Source organism: Aulostomus chinensis, chromosome 8 (genome assembly GCF_037954235.1).
Source record: "Aulostomus chinensis isolate RoL2024-O1b breed Wild chromosome 8, RoL_Achi_v1.0, whole genome shotgun sequence".
Classification (NCBI taxonomy): domain Eukaryota; kingdom Metazoa; phylum Chordata; class Actinopteri; order Syngnathiformes; family Aulostomidae; genus Aulostomus; species Aulostomus chinensis.
The window spans coordinates 12,026,902-12,047,041 of NC_141327.1; the positions used below are offsets into that span (position 1 = coordinate 12,026,902).

General features: G+C 42.8%; 3 protein-coding genes across 4 annotated transcripts; 1 reads left to right on the forward strand and 2 right to left on the reverse strand.

Annotated features, from left to right (window-relative positions):
• Positions 1-176: 176 nt before the first annotated feature.
• Positions 177-4,729, reverse strand: tmed1b (transmembrane p24 trafficking protein 1b). The gene is made up of 5 exons (XM_086210996.1): positions 4,455-4,729; positions 2,945-3,042; positions 2,675-2,849; positions 1,186-1,353; positions 177-1,110 (listed from the first exon to the last, which is right to left on the reverse strand). The coding sequence occupies exons 1-5, from the start codon at positions 4,647-4,649 to the stop codon at positions 1,060-1,062; spliced, it is 687 nt and encodes a 228-aa protein (XP_086067122.1). The 5' UTR covers positions 4,650-4,729; the 3' UTR covers positions 177-1,059.
• An 8,125-nt stretch (positions 4,730-12,854) lies between these two features.
• Positions 12,855-15,869, forward strand: LOC147257182 (tumor necrosis factor ligand superfamily member 14-like). 2 transcript variants are annotated; one of them, XM_086210121.1, is made up of 7 exons: positions 12,855-12,952; positions 13,296-13,513; positions 14,207-14,275; positions 14,353-14,377; positions 14,490-14,561; positions 14,648-14,888; positions 15,007-15,869. In XM_086210121.1, exons 2-7 carry the CDS (start codon positions 13,316-13,318, stop codon positions 15,194-15,196), a joined length of 795 nt encoding a protein of 264 aa, XP_086066247.1. In that variant the 5' UTR covers positions 12,855-12,952; positions 13,296-13,315; the 3' UTR covers positions 15,197-15,869. The 2 variants fall into 2 exon arrangements, with proteins under 2 accessions (XP_086066247.1, XP_086066248.1); XM_086210122.1 differs by having other exon boundaries at positions 14,651-14,888; positions 15,007-15,868.
• Positions 15,870-17,671: 1,802 nt separating this feature from the next.
• Positions 17,672-19,609, reverse strand: LOC147257183 (uncharacterized). The gene is made up of 3 exons (XM_086210123.1): positions 19,231-19,609; positions 19,074-19,107; positions 17,672-18,804 (listed from the first exon to the last, which is right to left on the reverse strand). The coding sequence occupies exons 1-3, from the start codon at positions 19,465-19,467 to the stop codon at positions 18,422-18,424; spliced, it is 654 nt and encodes a 217-aa protein (XP_086066249.1). The 5' UTR covers positions 19,468-19,609; the 3' UTR covers positions 17,672-18,421.
• Between the last annotated feature and the right edge of the window lie 531 nt (positions 19,610-20,140).

Here is a 20,140-nt window from a genome sequence, read left to right on the forward strand (position 1 = left end):
CAATGCTATTAGAAGTGTTTTGTAAAGGTCAACCATTAGGGCGAGCCACATCAGCAAAATCCCACGTGTGTGTGTGTGTGTGCGTGTGTGTGCGTGTGTGTGCGTGTGTGTCAGGCTCGGTTCAAAGTAAAAATAAGTCAGTTATTATTCACTCAACTCACATCAGCATCATGTAATTCCAGTATTTTAAAAGCATTTATTAAAATCAATGATTCCCATGAAAACTACATTTTTATGATTAAATAGAAAATACAGTTAAGTGTCATCTTATTTGAAAAAAAAAAAAAAAACGAAATAAAACTTATCATCCAAGTAGCACGGAATGTCAACACATCAAACCTTAACCAGAAGAAGCAGCTTTGATCATCTTGAAGGCAAAACCATCATGACCTGTTCGTGCACGCTTCCGAATCTAAACACACACAAATGTCAGAACGGAAGAGCACACGTGTACAATAGATCTCCTTATTAGGCTACATTCTTAGGGGTCGAAACAACAGGAAGGAATATTACTGGCATATTAAACATAAGAATATGTATCAGTAACCGCTCCAAAAAAAAAAAAAAGTTAATCATCAGTAAACTTGTAACCCAGGGAAACAAATCTCCAAAAGTCCTACACCGTCAGGAAGAGCAAATACAACTATTGCACATCATTTGTAAACTGTCAAACCAAGAAACCCCGTGGGTACACGTGTGTTGCATAACTGTCCATTAACCTTTGGCAGACACTACAGCAACACCCCCCCCCCCCACCCACCCACACACACACACACACACACACACACACACCAGCTTTAAGATAACGATTTTTCACGAAGGAAGTGCCTTTGAAAATGTATTTCCCCGTTGCTTTGTGGTAAAATGTGACATTTGAGGCAACTCAAAGATTCCTCTTCCTCATCAGATAACTTTCTGGAATGTTCGCATCTGCTGCTCCGACTGGTGTACAGGAAACAGTCAGTGGTCCCGATAACCTGCTGGAGTTGATTGCCAGCGTTTCAGAGGAGGCGTAACTGGTGAGTGGCATGAACAGGTGATTGCCTTCCTCGTGTTCCATTACGAGTGGAACTTTCGCTTATTGTCGAACATTTTGCGGACAGTGAAGACCTGCGGACAGAAGCACACAACCATTACATCGTCCTACTTGAGTTTGTAAGTCCGTAATTGTACGCGTGTTTTCACCTGTGCAAAGGCCACGCCCACCATCACCAGCACACCGGCTAAGGACCAAACAGTGACCCTCCAAAGGTTGTTCTCCTGGATCTTTCGGTCCCGTGACTCATACGCCCGCAACATGGCCTGCATCTGCCGGCTGCGGTGCAAACGTTGTTGCAGAGACTCCATGGAACTCTGGAGACAACAGCAGAAAAGTTTCAGGGATTTGATTAAGATTCAAAAGAAGGAACAAGATGAGAGAATATGCTCAAATACAAAAGTGACAGCTTGTCTAAGAAGATTTCAGAGCTCTTGAGTACCATTAGCAGGTGAGCAGCATGGCTTTCTTTTTCCATTTCATTATTTTGTCAGAAAACAAACCGTAATACTGGATCATGTGACCATCAAAATGGTTTGGCGGCTTGTGTAATCTGACAAGAAGTAATTTCTGATAGTGGTTCTAGTCAAGGGTGGTCAGGAAGTGTCTCTTTGAATTGAAAAATACAAGCCAATGGGAAACTGGTATTTTCCCACCTGGGTTGTATTTTCCTTTTTGTTTGGGTATGATAGTAATACGGCCGCGGTTTACATGTGGCGACCAGACTGTTGGCTCAGAACAACAACAGTGGCTCCTGAAGAGGTTTGCTTCAATAACCTGGACCATTTTTCATCTCTCCGCCACAGAAAGAAAAAAAAAAAAAGCCAAAACACACTTAGCATCTTGTCACACTACTGGTGTTTGTGGTGTAGTGGAAAAAAAAAGTTCTCCAATTGAAAAAAAGTAGAACGAAAGGAAAGAACAATGAGAAGCTTTGACTGCTATTAACAACGTCAGTGACAGCATAATTTTCCATATGCTATAGTTGCAGTCATTGTGTGGGTGGTGGTCAAAGTGATCGCTCTAAATATAGAATTTCCCTTTAAAAAACATTTTGTTTTCGGTTTAATCCATCACCACTTCCTCTGTCTGTCTGGAGAAGTCGGACTCATGATGACAGTGACAGTGGGTTTGCCTGGAATGTGTAATTTAATTTTAGTGCTCAATGACTTGAAGTGACAACTGGGCACCTTCACCCTAAGCAAACATTTCTCAAATAGACGCAGACACTGGACTGATGAATGCACTCCGGTCAGTATTTACAGATTTATATGTTTTAATTTTTAAACAAGTTTGAGAAAACAACCGACAGGTGTGCCCAAACTTTTTATGTGTGTACAACTCTCCCTAGTGCCTGCTGATTTTTATTTCCTTACCTCGCTTGTGCCAAACGGATCAAATGATGAAATAATAATGAATCATTGAGGATCCCACATACTTCAAGTGCATTTTATTTGCATATGCCTATTTATCATTAAGGCTTCTGCTGAAGCAGAATTTGGCCCCTGGCCCTCACTCAGGGCCATCCTGCCACCAGTGAAACAAATGGTTAAGGTTCTTCAGTGTAAATAAATTCGGCTCACTTTCAGACATTTAACTAAACTAGGAGAATATCCCCCTTTGAATGTGACGTCTCACCCGGATGTCCTCCAGCTTGTACTCCAGTAAACTCTCCTCAGGCTCATCTAAATCCACCCAGTCCTCTACTCCTTGACCATCGATATAAGTCTCAAAGAACACCATCTTCTCTGAGAGGCGGCTGAAGCTGTTGTCAAAGCAAACTTTATAGTCTCCATCCTCTGAGGGATCCACCCTGTCAAGGGTGAAAAGACGGGTTCAACAGGTCTGTGTCATGTAGTGACATGAAATTGCGACAAGGATTGAGGCAAAAACTCAGAAAGCACTAACACGTGTAGTCCCTTAGAGCTTCGATGCCCAGTGGCGACCTTTATGCCAGCTGGAGAGACGATGGAGAAGTCTACATCCATACTAGCACCTCTGATCACCTGGATTCTCTCACACACACACACACACACACACACACACACACACACAATGTTTTTGTTTTATTATAATCCCAGTAACCGAATGTCTGGAGGAATGAAAAGAGACATTCAAGTGAAATGACATTTTCTTTCCAAGATGGTGCATGTTAGTGAGTCTGAGCTTCTCCTGCTGAACAAACTCACTGATCACTAGTAGAGCCATAGTATCATGAGACATGTACATTTGTACATAGCTGTTTTAAAGTATCAGGTTGTAAAGTTTGAACGAGAGAAGGGTGAAACATAAACCCCAATTCTAATTATCCTGAATCAGCCAGAATATTTCAGATTCTACCGTGTTTGTTTTATTTTGTTGTTGGGCCAGTTTTTTGCAGCGATGACAGTAATTGTGATTGTTTTTCTACTCTAAAGCAGAGTTATTGGCTCTGGAAGTTGGTGACGGACAATCACAAGTTTTACATGACAAATGTATATTATCAAGAATAATATAAACTAAACTACAGTCAAATATTTAGTAGAGATCAGAGCTCCTGACCAGAGTTCCTTTTGAACTTTAAATAATTCAAGCTTGTTCACCAGGTCATCACTAGGACCTGTGCGAGCTTTGACAACGACATTCAAATTCAGTGCTGTAGTATTTTACTCGATACATAACCTGCCAGTGGTTTTAAAGGAATAGTCCCCACCCCAAAAAAGAAACTCCAAGAATCACGCCATGTTTACTGGTGGTAAGTTTGTAGCTTCACTAAAAACATACTGCCATGGCTGGGAGCTTCAGGCTACAGCGAGCAGGGAGAGACGCCATCAAGTGACGTTTTTCTTGACAACTTGGCATGTCGAGGTTCAGGACACTTGCGTAACGTCACACAAGCAGTCAGTGGAAGTTGAGGAATTTTATGGTTTTATTATGTGTGCTTTTTTGTATTTCTTAAGTTAGTTACAATTGATTTCAATTGTTTGGGAGATTACTGCAACACCCTTTTCTATGAAACTCTATCAGTATTTTGGGGACTAAAAAAAACCACCCAATCTTCCATCAGCATGACAGTATTTTGGATGACGACTGTATTTTCAATCCTGGGTGAACCACCCCTTCAACATTGGATTTTTTTGTGGAACTAACTTCTTTAAGTGCAAGGGTGCAAAAAAATGTCGGCTTGTTTTAGGTTATTAAGCAGCTGACAGTTGTTAAAGGGTTCCCTCATTAGTGAAGTTAATTCCACCGAAACAGGCTATCGGAACATTAGAATTTGCCATGGCTTAGAATTGTGTTTGACTGTCGTTTATCAAAACATGCAGTGTGAAAGATAGTTTGAGGAGTAACCATGACAGCTGTAAACTGTCCAAAGACCAATGCTACATTACTCGTCACTGTTAGCACACACAAGGAGAGATTATGATGACAACCACACCTGATATTCGACCTCTAGCGACCCATCTTTTACTGCTGTTAAAAAGAAACAGTCGGATCTTCCGGCTGGCAAAACAAACGTGTACTCGTTCTCCTGCACGTCGAAACAACGAACAGACACGAAACACCAACCCAGAAATACTGTAAGGACCAGTGGTCGTCGTCTGCTCCCCTCTTTCCTCAAGAAACTGTCCATGGTGACAGCTATTTCCTCGGACGGCGCTATCTAATTCCAGACATCTTCGCCAAGAATGTCCCGCTTCCGGGGCATAACTTTCACGTGTTGTGATTGGATGGAGGTACGCAGACGTGTTAAGTGTGTGTGGACCAATCAGAGAAGGAAGAGTAGCAACGCTCCTCCAATCACCGCCGACATGAGTCCCGCCCATACAAACGCCAACACTGAAGTGGGTACTGTGACTTAACAATTTTATTTGATAATCTCATAAAATGAGTCCAATAGTGCCATGGTTGAGATGAAAAAAATAACGCATGTTATCATAGTACAATGTTCACGCCCCCGCCCCTCACCCCCGCGAGCGGTATTGAAAATTGATGGATGGATATGGACGTTTCAGGTGTGTAGGTAAAAGGAAAGTATGAATAAAACGTGTTTGTGCGTGCGCGTGTGTATGCGTACGTGTGTGTGTGTGTGTGTGGGGGGGGGGGGCAGTGTAACAGGGTCAACCTGTGTGACCACTTTCACAGGAACCCTGTTATTAACCGACACTGTGTCTGTTCGTGAGTGTGTGAGAGAGAGAGGAAGCACTTGCTTTTTGCTACTGTAGGAATTTTTCAACAAGTCGTCATTAATCAATCAGAAGGACCCACAGAGTATTTATTGTGCTGTTCAAAATCTGGAGAGGACACCTTCCAGTTGGTTCAAAAGAATTTATTCAGATTAACAGGAAAGAATACAGAGCTCTGGAGATCGTCTTCCCCTATGCTGGAGTCAGCATACGCAGATGCGTCGTCCCTGGCGTTGGGGCAAGAAGTCCAACGATCTAACTATCTTCTCCAGTTTTTATGTGTTACAGGGGAGGTGCTTATGTGATCGCTTCTGCGTGCAAGTGTGTATTTTTGATCTTCATGTCTGTTGCAGGATCTTCTGTCTGACCCCATGCCAGTCCCTTCTGGTCCATCGTGGCCTTGTTGTTGCAGCTGTGAAGATTAAAACCTCTTTCCGATTTACGGCCATGCTCTTATCTTTCACGGCCTCATCCTACCATAGAAATTCTTGTGGACCCTGTTCTGACTTAATTAGCTTGAGGGAGTGATGCTAGCATGAGCTACACTCCCGCTATTCCCTGTTGTGACCTTTTCACCTGTCCACTCTTAAACAGTCTGGTCTGTGGTTCACTGCTGATAGTAAGTGTTTTTCTGTTGTCTTATATCTTGGAATGTCTATCTGTGTTGTCTCCAGTATTTATAAGTTCCTTCCTAGAGTCGCAATGGCACCAACTAATCCTGGTGCTTTGGAGATTTGTGGGACCCCTCTGTAAAACACCTTTTACTACTTCCAGATGTTCATGAGGTCAAATAAGGTGACTTGCAGCTAAGTCATCGATTCTGCCTGGGATGCATGAGCAGGAGATCCTGATCATACCGCTACTAACACTAAAGAAGTACATTGATGAACTAAATACAGTGTTGGAACATTTTCTACCTCTTTGGGAACTGCCACAGAAACATCTTTATTACAACTGCCTTGTGTGTCCTACACTCTATTTTAAGTGAATGTGTGTATAAATTTAACTACAGTTTAAGCAAATATATATAAATTTGTCTACACTACCTATTGGAAACGCTCTCTTCTATAAACACCTTATCACACAATCAATACCTTAAACTGTCCCTTATCAGGAACTGTGGTCCTCATTGGGACCAAAGACTGGTGCAAAGAGGCAGAACTTATTTTCTGACTTCCTGGTTAAATTTGGAGTTAAACTATCAAGGCTGAGAGGAGGATTAGGTTTTTAGGTTAGGCTGTGCAAACCTCTGTGTGTGTGTGTGTGTGAGAGAGAGAGCGAGAGAGAGAGAGAGAGAGAGAGAGAGTTAATGAGGGGGATGTGAGAGCACTTAGTTTTGCTTATGTCACAGTACTGAGCCCAGGACAACCAAATATCACAGTATTATGTTGTTTTCTGAGTATTTTAGGCACTTCCCTATTCTATAATCACACTGATCATCTGGACAATCACACCATGTCAATAAATGACAGTTACTTTAGGTGGTGGTGGTGAGTTAATTTTGGCCAGTGCAAAATATGAATGAGCTGTAAAGAATATATACACTCCCTGTCAAAAGTTCGTACACACCTTCTCATTTCATGGTTTTTCTTTATTTTCATAACTATTTACATTGTAGTTTCTCACTGAAGGCATCAAAACTATGAATGAACACATGGAATTCTGTATGAAAGAAAAATTGTGAAATAATTCAAAGTGTGTTTTGTAGATCCTTCAAAATAGCCACCCTGTGCTTTGATTACTGCTTTGCTCACTCTTGGCGTTCTCTCGATGAGCTTCATGAGGTCGTCACCTGAAATGGTTTTCCAACAGCCTTGAAGGAATTCCCAGAGATGCTGAGCTCTTGTTGGCCTTTTTGTCTTCACTCTGCGGTCCATCTCATCCCAAACCATCTGGATGGCTGTAGGTCAGGTGACTGTGGAGGCCAGGTCATCTGGTGCAGCACTCCATCACTCTCCTTCTTGGTCAAAGAGCCCTCACACAGCCTGTTAGTCCATTCATTGTGTTTCTTGACCCGATTTCTGAGGCTGGTGACTCAGATGAACTTGTCCTCAGCAGCAGAGGAGGCTCCTGGTCCTCCTTTCCTGGAGCGGTCCTCACGTGAGCCAGTTTCATCGTAGCCCTTGGTGGTTCTGGCGACTGCACTTCAGTTCTCAAAGTATTGATGGACTTTTGTTTCTCTTTACTTTGCTGATTGGTTCTTTCTTAATATGAATTCTAACAGTTGTCAAATAGAGCTGTCAGCTGTGACCCAACCTGACTTCTGCACAACACAACTGATGGTCCCAACCCCATTAAAAAGGCGAGAATTTCCACAAATGAACCCTGACAAGGCGAACCTGTGACGTGAAAACCATTTCAGGTGATGACATCATGAAGCTCACTGAGAGAAGGTCAAGGGTTTGCAGCGATGTCAATAAAGCAAAGGGTGGCAACTTTGAGGAATCAAAAATATAAAAAATATCAAGTCAAGTCAGTTTTAATTGTATAGCGCCAATCACTCATGACACTTTACAAGTCGGGCAGGTCCAAACTACACCCAACAATTCTCCATGAGCAGCACATCCTGCAACAGCGACGACAAAAACCTTTCTTCTAACAAGCAGGAACATCGAGCAGATCCAGGCTCAATGGGGACGGTGCTTTGACTGGTTGGGGGGAAAGAGAGCAGGAGAGCAGGGCAGAGACAAAGACAGATGATGCAGGAAGACAGATATACAGAAGGAAAGAGAGGGACAGAGATAAAGAGAGAGTGAAAGGGAAGAGACTGATGGACAGACGGGGACGTGAGCAGGTGGAGCTACAGGTGGCAGCTTGAGGCTCTTCAGGTCTGTAGCCTCCTCCAGCAGCACCCGGGATCTGGGATGAGGAGAGCCGGAAGGCTCCGTAGAAAAAGACACGTATGAGTGTGATTTATATATGACACATATAGGAGGACAGAGAGGAGTCGAGAGAAGCCCAGTGCACCATGGGAGATCCCCCAGCAGCCTAAGCCTATAGCAGCATATCTAAGGGCCAGCCTAAGCAGACCTAACTATAAGCCTGATCAAAAAGGAAGGTCTTAAGTCTGCTCTTAAAGGGTGTCTGCATCCCGGACCGAGACTGGGAGATGGTTCCACAGGAGGGGAGCCTGATAGCTGAAGGCTCTGGCTCCCATTCTACTTTTAGAAACTCTAGGAACCACCAGTAACCCTGCATCCTGGGAGTGAAGGGTTCTAGCTGGATAATAAGGGACTATGAGCTCTGTCAGGTATGAAGGACCCTGACTGTTGAGGACTTTGTAAGTTAGAAGGAGAATTTTGAATTCTGTTCTAAATTGGACAGGGAGCCAATGCAGAGAGGCCAGTACAGGAGAGACATGGTCTCTTCTACCAGTTCTAGTCCACACGCGGGCAGCAGCATTCTGGACCAGCTGGAGAGTCTTTAGGTACTTATTGGTGCAGCCTGATAAGAGGGAATTGCAGTAATCCAGCCTGGAAGTGACAAAAGGACGGACTAGTTTTTCTGCATCGTTTTGAGATAGGATGTGTTTGATCTTAGCAATGTTACGTAAATGAAAGAAAGCAGTCCTAGAAATTTGCTTAATGTGGGAGTCAAAGGACAGATCCTGATCAAAGAGAACTCCTAGGTTCCTTATGGTAGTGCTGTGGGCCAGGGTGATGCCATCCAAGGTACCTATCTCATCAGATAGGGTGTCTCTAAGATGTTTTGGGCCCAGCACAATAACTTCAGTTTTATCAGAGTTTAATAAAAGGAAATTGTGGGTCATCCATGTTTTAATTCCTTTAGACAGGCCTCCAGTTTAGTCAGCTGATTTGTTACATGCGGATGCATTGATAAGTACAGCTGCGTATTATCTGCATAACAGTGAAAAATTAATTGAGTGTTTCCTAATAATGTGACCTAGAGGAAGCAGGTATAGGGTGAAGAGGACTGGTCCAAGCACAGAGCCGTGTGGAACACCATAACTGACTGCAGTGGTTTCAGAGGGGTTATCATTAGTGAGTATGAACTGAGATCAACCCAGTAAATATGACCTAAACCAATTTAGTGCAGTTCCTTTAATGCCAATGACAGGTTCCAGTCTCTGCAGAAGGATATGGTGGTCAATGGGATCAAAAGCTGCACTGAGATCTAATAAGACCAGCACAGAGACCAGTCCCTCATCTGATGCTAGTAGGAGGTCATTGGTAACTTTGACTAGTGTTGTTTCTGTGTGATGATGAATCCTGAAACCTGACTGGAAATCCTCTAATAGGCTGGTGCTGTGGAGAAGTCACAGAGCTGTTTAGCAACTGCTTTCTCCAGGATTTTGGAGAGATATTAGTCTGTAGTTGGCCAAAACTTCTGGATCCAGGGTTGCTTTTTTGAGAAGGGTTTAATTACTGCTGCTTTAAAGGACTGTGGGACGTAACCAACAGCGACACATTGATCATGTCCAAGAGAGAGGAGCTAACGAGGGGTAGAGAGTCTTTAAGCAGCTTAGCCAGGTAGGTTGGGGTCTAGAAGACAGATGAAGGGTTTAGAGGAGGAAATTATTGTACTAAGCTCATGAAGGCTAATGGGAGAAAATTATCAAAGTGTATGTCTGGTTCTACAGCTGCCTCTAAGGCTTCTGAGGTTATAGGTGCCATGTTGTCAGCTGATGGCAGGAAAAGATGAATTTTCTCTCTAATAAGTTGAATTTTGTCATTAAAGAAGTCCATGAAATCTTTGCTACCCAGGGAAACAGGAATACTTGGTTCAGAAGAGCTGTGGCTCTCAGTCAGTCTGGCTACAGTCCTGAAGAGGAACCTGGGGTTGTTCTTTGTCTCCCCAATTAGTGCTGAGTAGTAGGCTGCTCTGGTTTTACGAAGGCCGTTCTCATAGGTTTTAAAGCTATCTTGCCAGATTATATGTGACTCCTCCAGTTTGGAGGAGCGCCATATTCTCTTTAACTTCTGGGTTTTTTGTTTAAACTGTCTGGTTTGGAATTGTACCAAGGTGCTTGTTTCCTTGGATTTGTAGTTTTCTATTTTAGTGGGGCAATAGTTGTTTGTAACAATCGGTAAAATGATCAATTTGGGAGGGACGAAGGTTGACATCAGTGTCCTCTGTTATAATAGGACATGACACTGAATTTAGCGCCAATGGAATCGCTTCCTTAAATCCAGCTACGGCCTGATCAGACAAACATCTGGAAACTACAGTTTTCATGAGTGGAGTGTAGTCGATGAATACAAATTCAAAAGTGATTAATTGATGGTCAGATAAAAGCGCGTTCTTTGGAAATACAACTAGATGTGCAGCTTCAATTCCATATGCTAGGACGAGATGGAGGGTGTGGCTGTGACGGTGAGTGGGTTGCAGTGACTGTTATCTAACATTTTTTTCTTTGCTGCATAATTCCATACATCTTACTTCATATGTTACATTATTCAGTATGTATCTATGATGTAGAATGTAGTAAAAATAAAGAAGAAACGTTAAATGAGAAGGATTGTCCAAACTTTTGACCGGTAGTGTAGTTGTACTTTTCTCTCAGAGCTGTTATCGTAGCTGTACGTAAGGATACATGGATGTTGATTTTGACTAAATGACGCCTAAAAAAAAAATCAACTCTTTAATTAATTTATTGGATGCAGCCTAGGGCTGCACGGTGGTGCAGTGGTTAGCACTGTGGCCTCACAGCAAGAAGGTTCCGGGTTCGAGTCCTGGCTCAGGCATGGAATCTTTCTGTGTGGAGTCTCCATGTTCTCCCCGTGTCTGCGTGGGTTCTCTCCGGGTACTCCGGCTTCCTCCCACAGTCCAAAGACATGCAATTGGGGACTAGGCTGATTGATTCTCTAAATTGACTGTAGGTGTGACTGTGAGTGTGAATGGTTGTTCGTCTCTCTATGTTGGCCCTGCGATGGACTGGTGACCTGTCCAGGGTGTACCCCGCCTCTCGCCCGTTGACGCTAGGCTCCAGCCCCCCCGCGACCCTTAATGTGTAGGAATAAGCGGAAGATGACGATGGATGGATGGATGCAGCCTAGTCTCCAGTGACATGTGACAAATGAATTCCTGTGCATTTTCTGCTGTAATCATGAAGGTCATCCATGTAAAATGCCTTTTACTTCAAAAGAGACCCTGAATGAGGTTTTGGACATTCCTGAGTATCACTGATGGGTGATGGGTTACAAAAATGAATTCAGTGTGAGTATCTTTTCTTATTATTTGGGGAACTGTTTTAAAATATAAAATAACAAACAGTAAAGAGTAAATGGAGCTGTCATTTCAGACAGAGTCCCTTTAAATTAAGCAGATGTGGTTAAAATGGTATAAAATGGGAATTGAGAGCAGTTTGTAAAGATGTTATTTGTCCAAAAAAGGGAAGTTGATTAACATGTTGAAAGTAAGGAGGTCGAAACACACACACACACACACACACACACACACACACACACACACACACACACACACACACACACACACACACACACACAAAATCAGACAGAAAGGAATAACAGGTCCTTTTGTTGAGTTCTGTTTTCATTTTCCTTAAATACAGTATATCAGTCTCTTATGTTTTCGTACTAAAGTGAAAATTCCTGCACAGCAACCGCTGGGTGTTCGTCCATGCTGTGATCCGTGTTAACATGGAACAATTGCCTTCATTCAGGTCAACCACAAATATAGACTTCCGTCTGTCCTCCCTGCATCTTTATCTCCACTCAACACAGTGTGTGTGTGTGTGTGTGTGTGTGTGTGTGTGTGTGTGTGTGTGTGTGTGTGTGTGTGTGTGTCACACTGCTTCAGCATATGGAGTCTGTCATGTCAAATTGCCCCCTTTAAAGACAATCTGGTGTTAAGAGCTCAAAGTTTCACTCTGGAAATAAAAGTGTGACCAATCTCAAGGGGGGGAAAAAAGGTCAAACAAAGGTTTTTAGTGTTTAAGACAATAATTTCCAAAATCTCTTGGTGTGAGAAGACAAAGCATGAGTAGAAATTTTTTTTTTTAATGGTTGAAGCAAAACTGTTTGCCCAGTTTTGTTTGTGCTGCCCCTACATATTTAAGACTGAGTCAACAAAGCAATGCAAAAATTTCAAACGAATGAACAGTTACTGATCAGACCTCTGTCACATAATCACTCTCAAACTTTGATTCACTCTCGTGGAGTGGAAAAGAATAGTCAGAGTCAAGCAAAGACTGTAAATATGATGTTTTCAAAGAGGTAGGTTGCCACATTTGTCTTGTGTCACATCTTCAGTCTCTGCGGTTTTTAGCTGTAAATATCCACTTGATTATCAGTGACATCACAGTGAAAGAGAAATGAATGTGGCTGAGAGAGCAAATCTATGGCAGTGGTCTGAAGTCGAGTGTGAACCCTAACATCTCTGCTGTGAAAAACAAACGCCAGAAGTCCCGTTGTACAATAGGGTGAAGGTATGCCACAAGCATTACTCAGCCAGACAACGAAAATGTGGAAGTTTCTCAGAAACTGACCCCGAAGAAAGCCTGGAAATGTGGATTGAAATACAACAAGAAGAAGAGAACAGAAGACGCAACATTTGAGAAATTGAAGTGAGAGAAAAGGAAGTGTCAACTGAGGGCCAATGACTATGTTCAGTGCTTGTAGGGAGTGTCCCATGCACATGCACGCCACTCTTTCTCTCTCTCACTCCCATCTTCATTTCCTCCTTATATGAGCTTGCTTAAAAACAGCAATATTGGTGATAGCTGACAGCAGAAGAGCGAGGGGAGGACGACTCAGAGGTTGGCCCTAAGGTGAGGCTTTTTACACTTTTGCTAGTATGTCTATTAAAAGTCAATAGATGTGATGATAATGTTGAGTTGTTGCTTTTTTTTTAATTGGACTTTTTTTTTAACCTCTGAGCTTCAGAGGAAAGTAGCTGATGTGGCTGGATGAGGGATCGAGCTGCGGAGAAACATCATTTGAATCCAAGCTCACCTTTGTTGTGCAATCCTTTGCGCAAAATGTGTTGATCCTCTGTAACAGCAGATGTATCATTGGAGGCCTCTCCTGTCTATCTGTCTTCGGGCCTGTCTAGCCCTCCTCTTTCTGCCTCCTTTCGCTCATCAAATGGAACCCTCTGACCTTACCTCTCAGGTGCAGTGTGATTGGGTGGGATGGCAGAGGGACGTGCTGGTGGCTGCCCACAGGTGTTTGTGGTCGACAGTCAGGCCAACTACTACCCTTCGCTCCCTGCAAAGAGACCGAGATGGGCGCAAGCAGGTCCAAAGTTTCTCACCCTGCTGGTGGGACTGACCATGTTGGGACTTGTCATCGAGGGATGTTTCATCTATAAACTTTATAAAAACACTGAGGTGACGCTGATGTCTGTATGTGTGTGTCTAACTTGTGCGAAGTGAAAACCCACAATGCTCCGAACGTAGCAAAATGTCTTAGTCCAGTATTTCCCTGTTTTACTTTACATCATGATCAGCCCAGCACATTTGATGTGGGTTGTTCTCTGCAGCACACACTGACGCTTGAATCAGATAGACTCCCTAGTTTTGCTTCCCCTTCTGTACTCTCTTAATCGCAAATTTACGGCTTCACTATTAAGTTGCTCAATTACACTACGGGGTTTTTAAATGATTTTGAAGTTGTACAGGTAAGTATCAAACAAGCAGCAGCTCAGTAGCATCAAAAATAACACCAACAGTCAGGTACACTCTACAGAGAGACCCTAGTGATAACTTGTTAGGGTTAGAAAACATTTACAACATTTAAAATGTATTTTCTTTTGAACTTTTTTTGTACAAAGTATGTGTGAATTTCATCCTGAGTTATCATGTGGATGAATCCATGCTGTGTGTGTGTGAGTGAGTGTGTGTGTGTGTGTGTGTGTGTGTGGGGGGGGGGGGGTTTAAACAATGCATTTCTTTTGGTTTGCAAAGGCAAGACTCAACTTGCTCTTGCATGTTATTTGCAAAAAAAAAATTGCTTCTCACTCTCACTCTCACTCTCTGACTGTGTTTCCCCTCTCTCTCCTTGTCTCTGGTTTTCCCCAGTAGGTCTTCTCTCACTGTAAATTTGATCATCTCTGCCAAAACGAGTCCAGTTTGAAAACATCTGCCCTGCAGGTATGTTGAAGACATAACGTAACAGGCTGTGTACTGAGTCACGCATATCACACCTTTTTTCTGTGTGTGTTTTTCAGGGTGATACCATAAGAGGACCCGAAGGTGATACATCACACTTGTTTTACTCAAGATAAAACATTCAAATTTTGAAAGAATGGATTTGAATAATGCTGTTCATGCTAATCGACTAAACTGCTCCTTCTTTTGAGAACAGACTCCAGTGACGTTCACCCAAGGCAACCGCCTCTGGGACAAATCCAGAAGAAGCCCTTTGCGCACCTGATGTGTAAGAATCTTCTAAATACCGGAATTAATAATTGGGTTGAAGTGATCTCCTTTTTTATAGCAGCATTCTTTTTTTTTTCTTCTAAGTAGGCTCTGAAAATCCCATGGGTGAGAACAATGTGGTGCAGTGGCAAAATAAGGGTGGGGATGCTATTACCTACCTCATGGGCTACAAGAATGGCCGTTTGTTGGTGGAGCAGGAAGGTTACTACTACATCTACTCTAAAGTGCTGTTAAATGCAGCCGAGGAGTGTTCTCTTATCCAGCACAAGGTCATGAGAGACACGAGGGCCTACGACAAATCTATACTCTTGATGAAATCTAAAAGGTTGGTTAGCACTTCCTTCCTCTCTTGTTGCACATATTTGACCTGTTAGGAGCCTCAATAACAGCAACTACATTTGCTACGATGTAGATTTGTGACATCTCTTGCTTCTTTCCTCCAGTTTTCGCTGCCAGGACCAAGGATATATACGAGAGAAGAAGGCGAGTGGAGATGATCTGTGGGAAAGTTTCCTTGCTGGGATCTTTCACTTGCATCATGGAGATCAGGTTTTTGTCACGCTGGAGAATATACAGAAGTTGCGTCCAGGAAATCCTGAAAACTTCATGGGGGCTTTTATGATATCTCCATAGAAGCATATCCCTCTGTTTGTGGTTAGCTTTCATGTGCGTTTCATTTACACATCTAGATTTAATATATTCAACCTAATATATTCTTTACTTGATAAAAGCAACTGAACCACTTATGAAAAAGCAACAAATGATTGTATTCTCATAAAAAAAGTATCTGATATTCAGACTATATCCATCAACTAGACTATGGGTCAGCAACCCACACTCTGGAGCTGCATGTGGCTCTTTAATCCCTCTGCTGCTCCCTGTGGCTTTGGAAAGTAAATAATCCATCCATCCATTATCTACTGCTTATTTTGCCACTGCTTAAGAGTCACGGGGGGGCTGGAGCCTATCCCAGCAGCCTTCGGGCGAGAGGCAGGGTTCACCCTGGACAGGTCACCAGTCCATCACAGGGCCAACACATAGAGACAGACAACTATTCACACTCACAGTCACACCTACGGTCAATTTAGAGTATCAATCAGCCTCGTCCTCTCTTGATGTCTTTGGACTGTGGGAGGAAGCTGGAGTACCAGAGAGAACCCACACAGGAACAGGGAGAACATGCAGACTCCACACAGAAAGATCCTGTGATGGAGCCGGGACTTGAACCTGGAACCTTCTTGCTGTGAGGCGACAGTGCTGACCACTGCTCCACTGCGCCGCCAAAAGTATATAATGAGTATTTTATTTAATTCATTCATTGTTTATTCATTCATTGTTTATGTGAATAAAACATTTTATTTTAAATGTTGAGTAATACAAGTGTCTGACAATATATTTCTATATAATTTATTTAAAAAAAAAAGGGGGGGGGGTGTGAGTGATAGTGATTTGATTTCCCGCACACTAGATTGTGCAAACACACACAGGCTTGGATCTCATCAGCAAACTGAGCGTAATTGCAGTTATGCAGGTCACAGGTGCAGACATGCAGACAGTTTCATAAACACATGCAAAACAACAAACATCTTTGTAGAGAAAAGGATGTGGTTGTGTATCAGATGCATCAAGGGGGGGGGGGCTGATATGATGAGGTTTAATTGCTGACTCAGCTCTTAAAGTGTAGAAGGGAAAGTTTCACTGTCATTGTTGCATTGTGAAACAAAGAAGCAAACAGACGTAGTGTAGAGAGGCACATGGATGACTGTTGGGTCTACATCCGACAGAGGAAACGAGATTAAAGGTGTGTGAGAAGAGTGAGGGTCAGGGACTCGCGTAGGTAAGAAAGGTAACTGGATCATCACTAAAATTGCAGTTCCGTTACCTCAGGTTTTGATTTTTGAACATATGTGTAAGTTAATTTGAAAAATAAGATTTTATGTTAAAAAAAGAGCATTACATGAAATATGATGCTTTCATTTCTACATGTAACAATCCATAAAGCAACTGGAGGGTCCTCAGAGAATGTGTGTCTGAGGCAGGTGAGACCTGATACTGACTGGAGTGAGGGAGCAGACTCATGAGTGCAACATCACTTTGTCTTTCCTCTAGGGGGAGCTACAGAACACACTTTCCCCATATTATGTTGCTTTACATCCTCAGACAGTGTAATTTTGAATTGAATCAAATAAAGTTTGGTTAAATTAGGTGAACCTCATATAACCCCTAGGTGGCGCTAGGAGATATCTTCAGGCTGAGTCTCTTATCAAACCTATGAAGGGGAGTCCAGCTACAACAGTCTGCTATTTTTACGGCAAAATACTAAAGTTGGTCGCCGTGGTATTGCTGCCAAAGAAAACATTCCTCACAGTAACTCGTGACCAAGTTCTTAGGTGCACTCTATTCACACCTCCTGTTTAATGACGCCATTTAATCCTCCACAGTGTTTTGAACCAGAACATTTAAAACATACCTGGCATACCCTCTGCTTTTTGTGGGCGATCACTTAACGAGATCATAATTACAGGCTATTTTCCATTCACATCAACATTTGGAGTATACAGAACACCGGATACGTAATTTAGTTTGTTTTCTTGCACTGTTTTTTTTTCTTCTTCTCTCTAAACCACACAAATGGTAAACTAACAGGAAGTGACGTGCTTCCACTTCCTCCCAACAGCCAGTAAAACAGTAGGGAACTTTCCCCTTACCTGCAACTTTTTCAAATTCCACTTGTGACGTCGTCACAGTCACTTTCACACTTGTCATTTTCCAGCTTTGGCAGATTACTGAGCAGAACTGTGACAAGATCCACGTTTCTCACCATGTTTGTTATTAAAAACATACAAAACAACATTCATTCATATGTAGTTTGTCCATAGGACTTACATCGATTCAAAAAGAAAACATTTTCTCATTTCATGGTCCACATTTAAAGTATGTTTTGATGACAACACTGTTATTTTGCTATCAATAGTTTACCTTACAATTCAACCTAATCTTATACTGACCTGCCCCTCAGCTCAACCTTGTCCTTTTTTTATCAGTTTTCTTTGTGTTTTCCAGTGCTGTTATATTTTATATGAAATAGGTAAGAAAAAGCACACAAAGTTCAATTGAAGTCTCCTTATTTAACATTCATAAGCATATAAAAAAAATAAATAAATGGATTAAAACAGTGTAACATCGATGACAAGTGGACAAGGGGTTACATGAAACAGACATGTCGTGTATCATCACATACACTTTCAAACGGCAACACAAGAGTTTACACCTGCGACCAATACATTAGTAACCATTTGAACCTGCCTACGACAAAAGAACTTTGTAAACCAGGATTAAATGATTGTATATGGACAATATACGATACATCTGGGGCTTTTTGGACTTTGTCTCTACGGTTTTTAGAATTATCATCTGTGTAAGTAGGTGAAATGGCTCCACTTTATCACAGGCAATGAGTTTATTGAACTTAGGCTAATCAAAGTCACACATTGTTTCATGTTCCAAGACATCTATAAAATGACAAAAGAATCATAAAGTCATTTAAGTCAATGTATTGCACCGCAACACTAATGTAGTGTTATCTACCTGAAATCAATTTTAAATATAACGAGATTGTTATAAATATAAATAGTTCGACTTTACAAAATAAATATGCGCTTAATTACACATTTTTACGCTGAATGAGGTCATCGTTCCGTATCCTGTGTGCATCAGTTTATTTCCTCTTCAACCATCTCAGCGTTGTTGTGTTGCACCTCTGAAAAATGGCACCAGCATCTGTCCCTGTTCATCTCCTGCTTCTGACCCTTCAGGTCGCAGGTAGATCAGCGTCTTGATGACTGTAAAGTCCCCTTGTTAGTCCACCAAGAACATGCCCAAATGGGAGCCAGTCAGCTCCAGCTTCCAGTTCTCTCGATGCTCCTTTGCTATCGTCATCTGAGCGAGGAGGCGCGTCTCAGCGTCCATCCAGCTCACTGTCCAGCACTTCCTGCTGGCACGTGTCGAATCTGCTGACAGTTCCACCTCACAGGTGAGTTTATCACCCAGACGGACAGTGAGGAGGCCTGTGCTGCACATGAAGGTGCAGGTGAGGTTGAGCTGAACGTACATGAAATAAGTCCCTTGTCGTTTAGGCTTCAGTGAATGATGCGCTTCGTCAAAGACGAAGTTGCTTCCTACAGACTTCCCAGCACCGTAGAAGACTGGAGCCCAGGACATAGTGGAGTTGTTCAGTTCGCCTGCAGAAAAAGACAAACACATTCCATTTAACTGATGTTTACTGAGTTTAGTGATGCACATGTTAGATTCTGAACCACACCTTGAGACGTAATCCAGGGCAGTTCAGGCATTTATGGCTTATATATTTCTGACACATCTGGGCCAAACATTTCGGAAGAGGCAGGACTGGTTCACGATACCGAAAGAAGATCCAGTCATGTCCTATCTAACCTTTCCGTTTATTATTTACTCTCCTAGTTGCCTTAATCAAAAGGAAACGCAGACTTACTTGATGTCGCCTCCAGGAAGGCGAAGTTCTGCATCTGTTGACAAGTAACGATAATTGAAGGTCAGATATTTGCAGCTGTCAAACAAAACTGTAAATCACGACATTGTGTTTTGTTTTGTTTCTGAATGACTTTAACAAACATCAGTGAATCACCTACCCTGTGTGCCGGGCCCGACGTGGCTCTTATGAACGTGGATGCGCCAAACTCTGACGGTGGAGGCAAGGACCCCATTCTGGAGAGCAGCTCCTTCACCACCATCACCTGACCTACGGTCAGTGCCGACACCAAAGCAAACAGCACAAGAATGGACACGATGAGAAAGACATCCAGGCAGCCCCCACGCCGGCGGCTGCTCTTCTCCAGAGACTCGACGTCCATTTCTTCGCTTCCCATTCGAATGTCTGAGCTTTGCAAAGATAAATCCAGGTGTTAGCGGTGTCTTCGGGGTATCCGTCCAGCTACAGAGGTGAATGTGGAGACTGGAGGCACCAGGGCTTTTTATAGTCCACGGTCTGTTTCGGTCAAGGAGGGTAAAGCACGGAAGCAAATGTTTCCCCTCGCCCCCCCCCCCCCCCCCCCCGAACCTCACGCCTCCTCTCGTTCGCTGACAGTACGGGAGGTGAGACGACAAGACTGAGTGACTTTCCGCAAACTGTCTCAGTTATTGTGCAACTGTGCCCATGGGATCAGGCGCGGTGGAAAACGAAACGAATAGAAACCAGCTGCGTCCAGCTTCATTCATAACATGTTTTCATGTTTTCCTGGGTCTACATCTCAGCCTCGAACCTCAGACAGTCGGAAAAATGATTGTAATTTTATTGTAAAATTGCCAGCAAAAAAAAAAAAAAAAAAGGCCTGCAGATAATTTCCAGGCTCATTTCCACCCCTGACGCAACCAAACATATCTGGCCTTTCTGCCAGAATGCGACTCGCCATTGTACAAAATCCTCTTAGGACCACCGTGTGTGCACTGCTGGGTGTGGAGGTAGTAATAGATAAAAATTACTCCTTAGTCAAGACTGCCAATAACTTTGCAGTCCAGCCTCAACTCCAGACACTCAGGAAT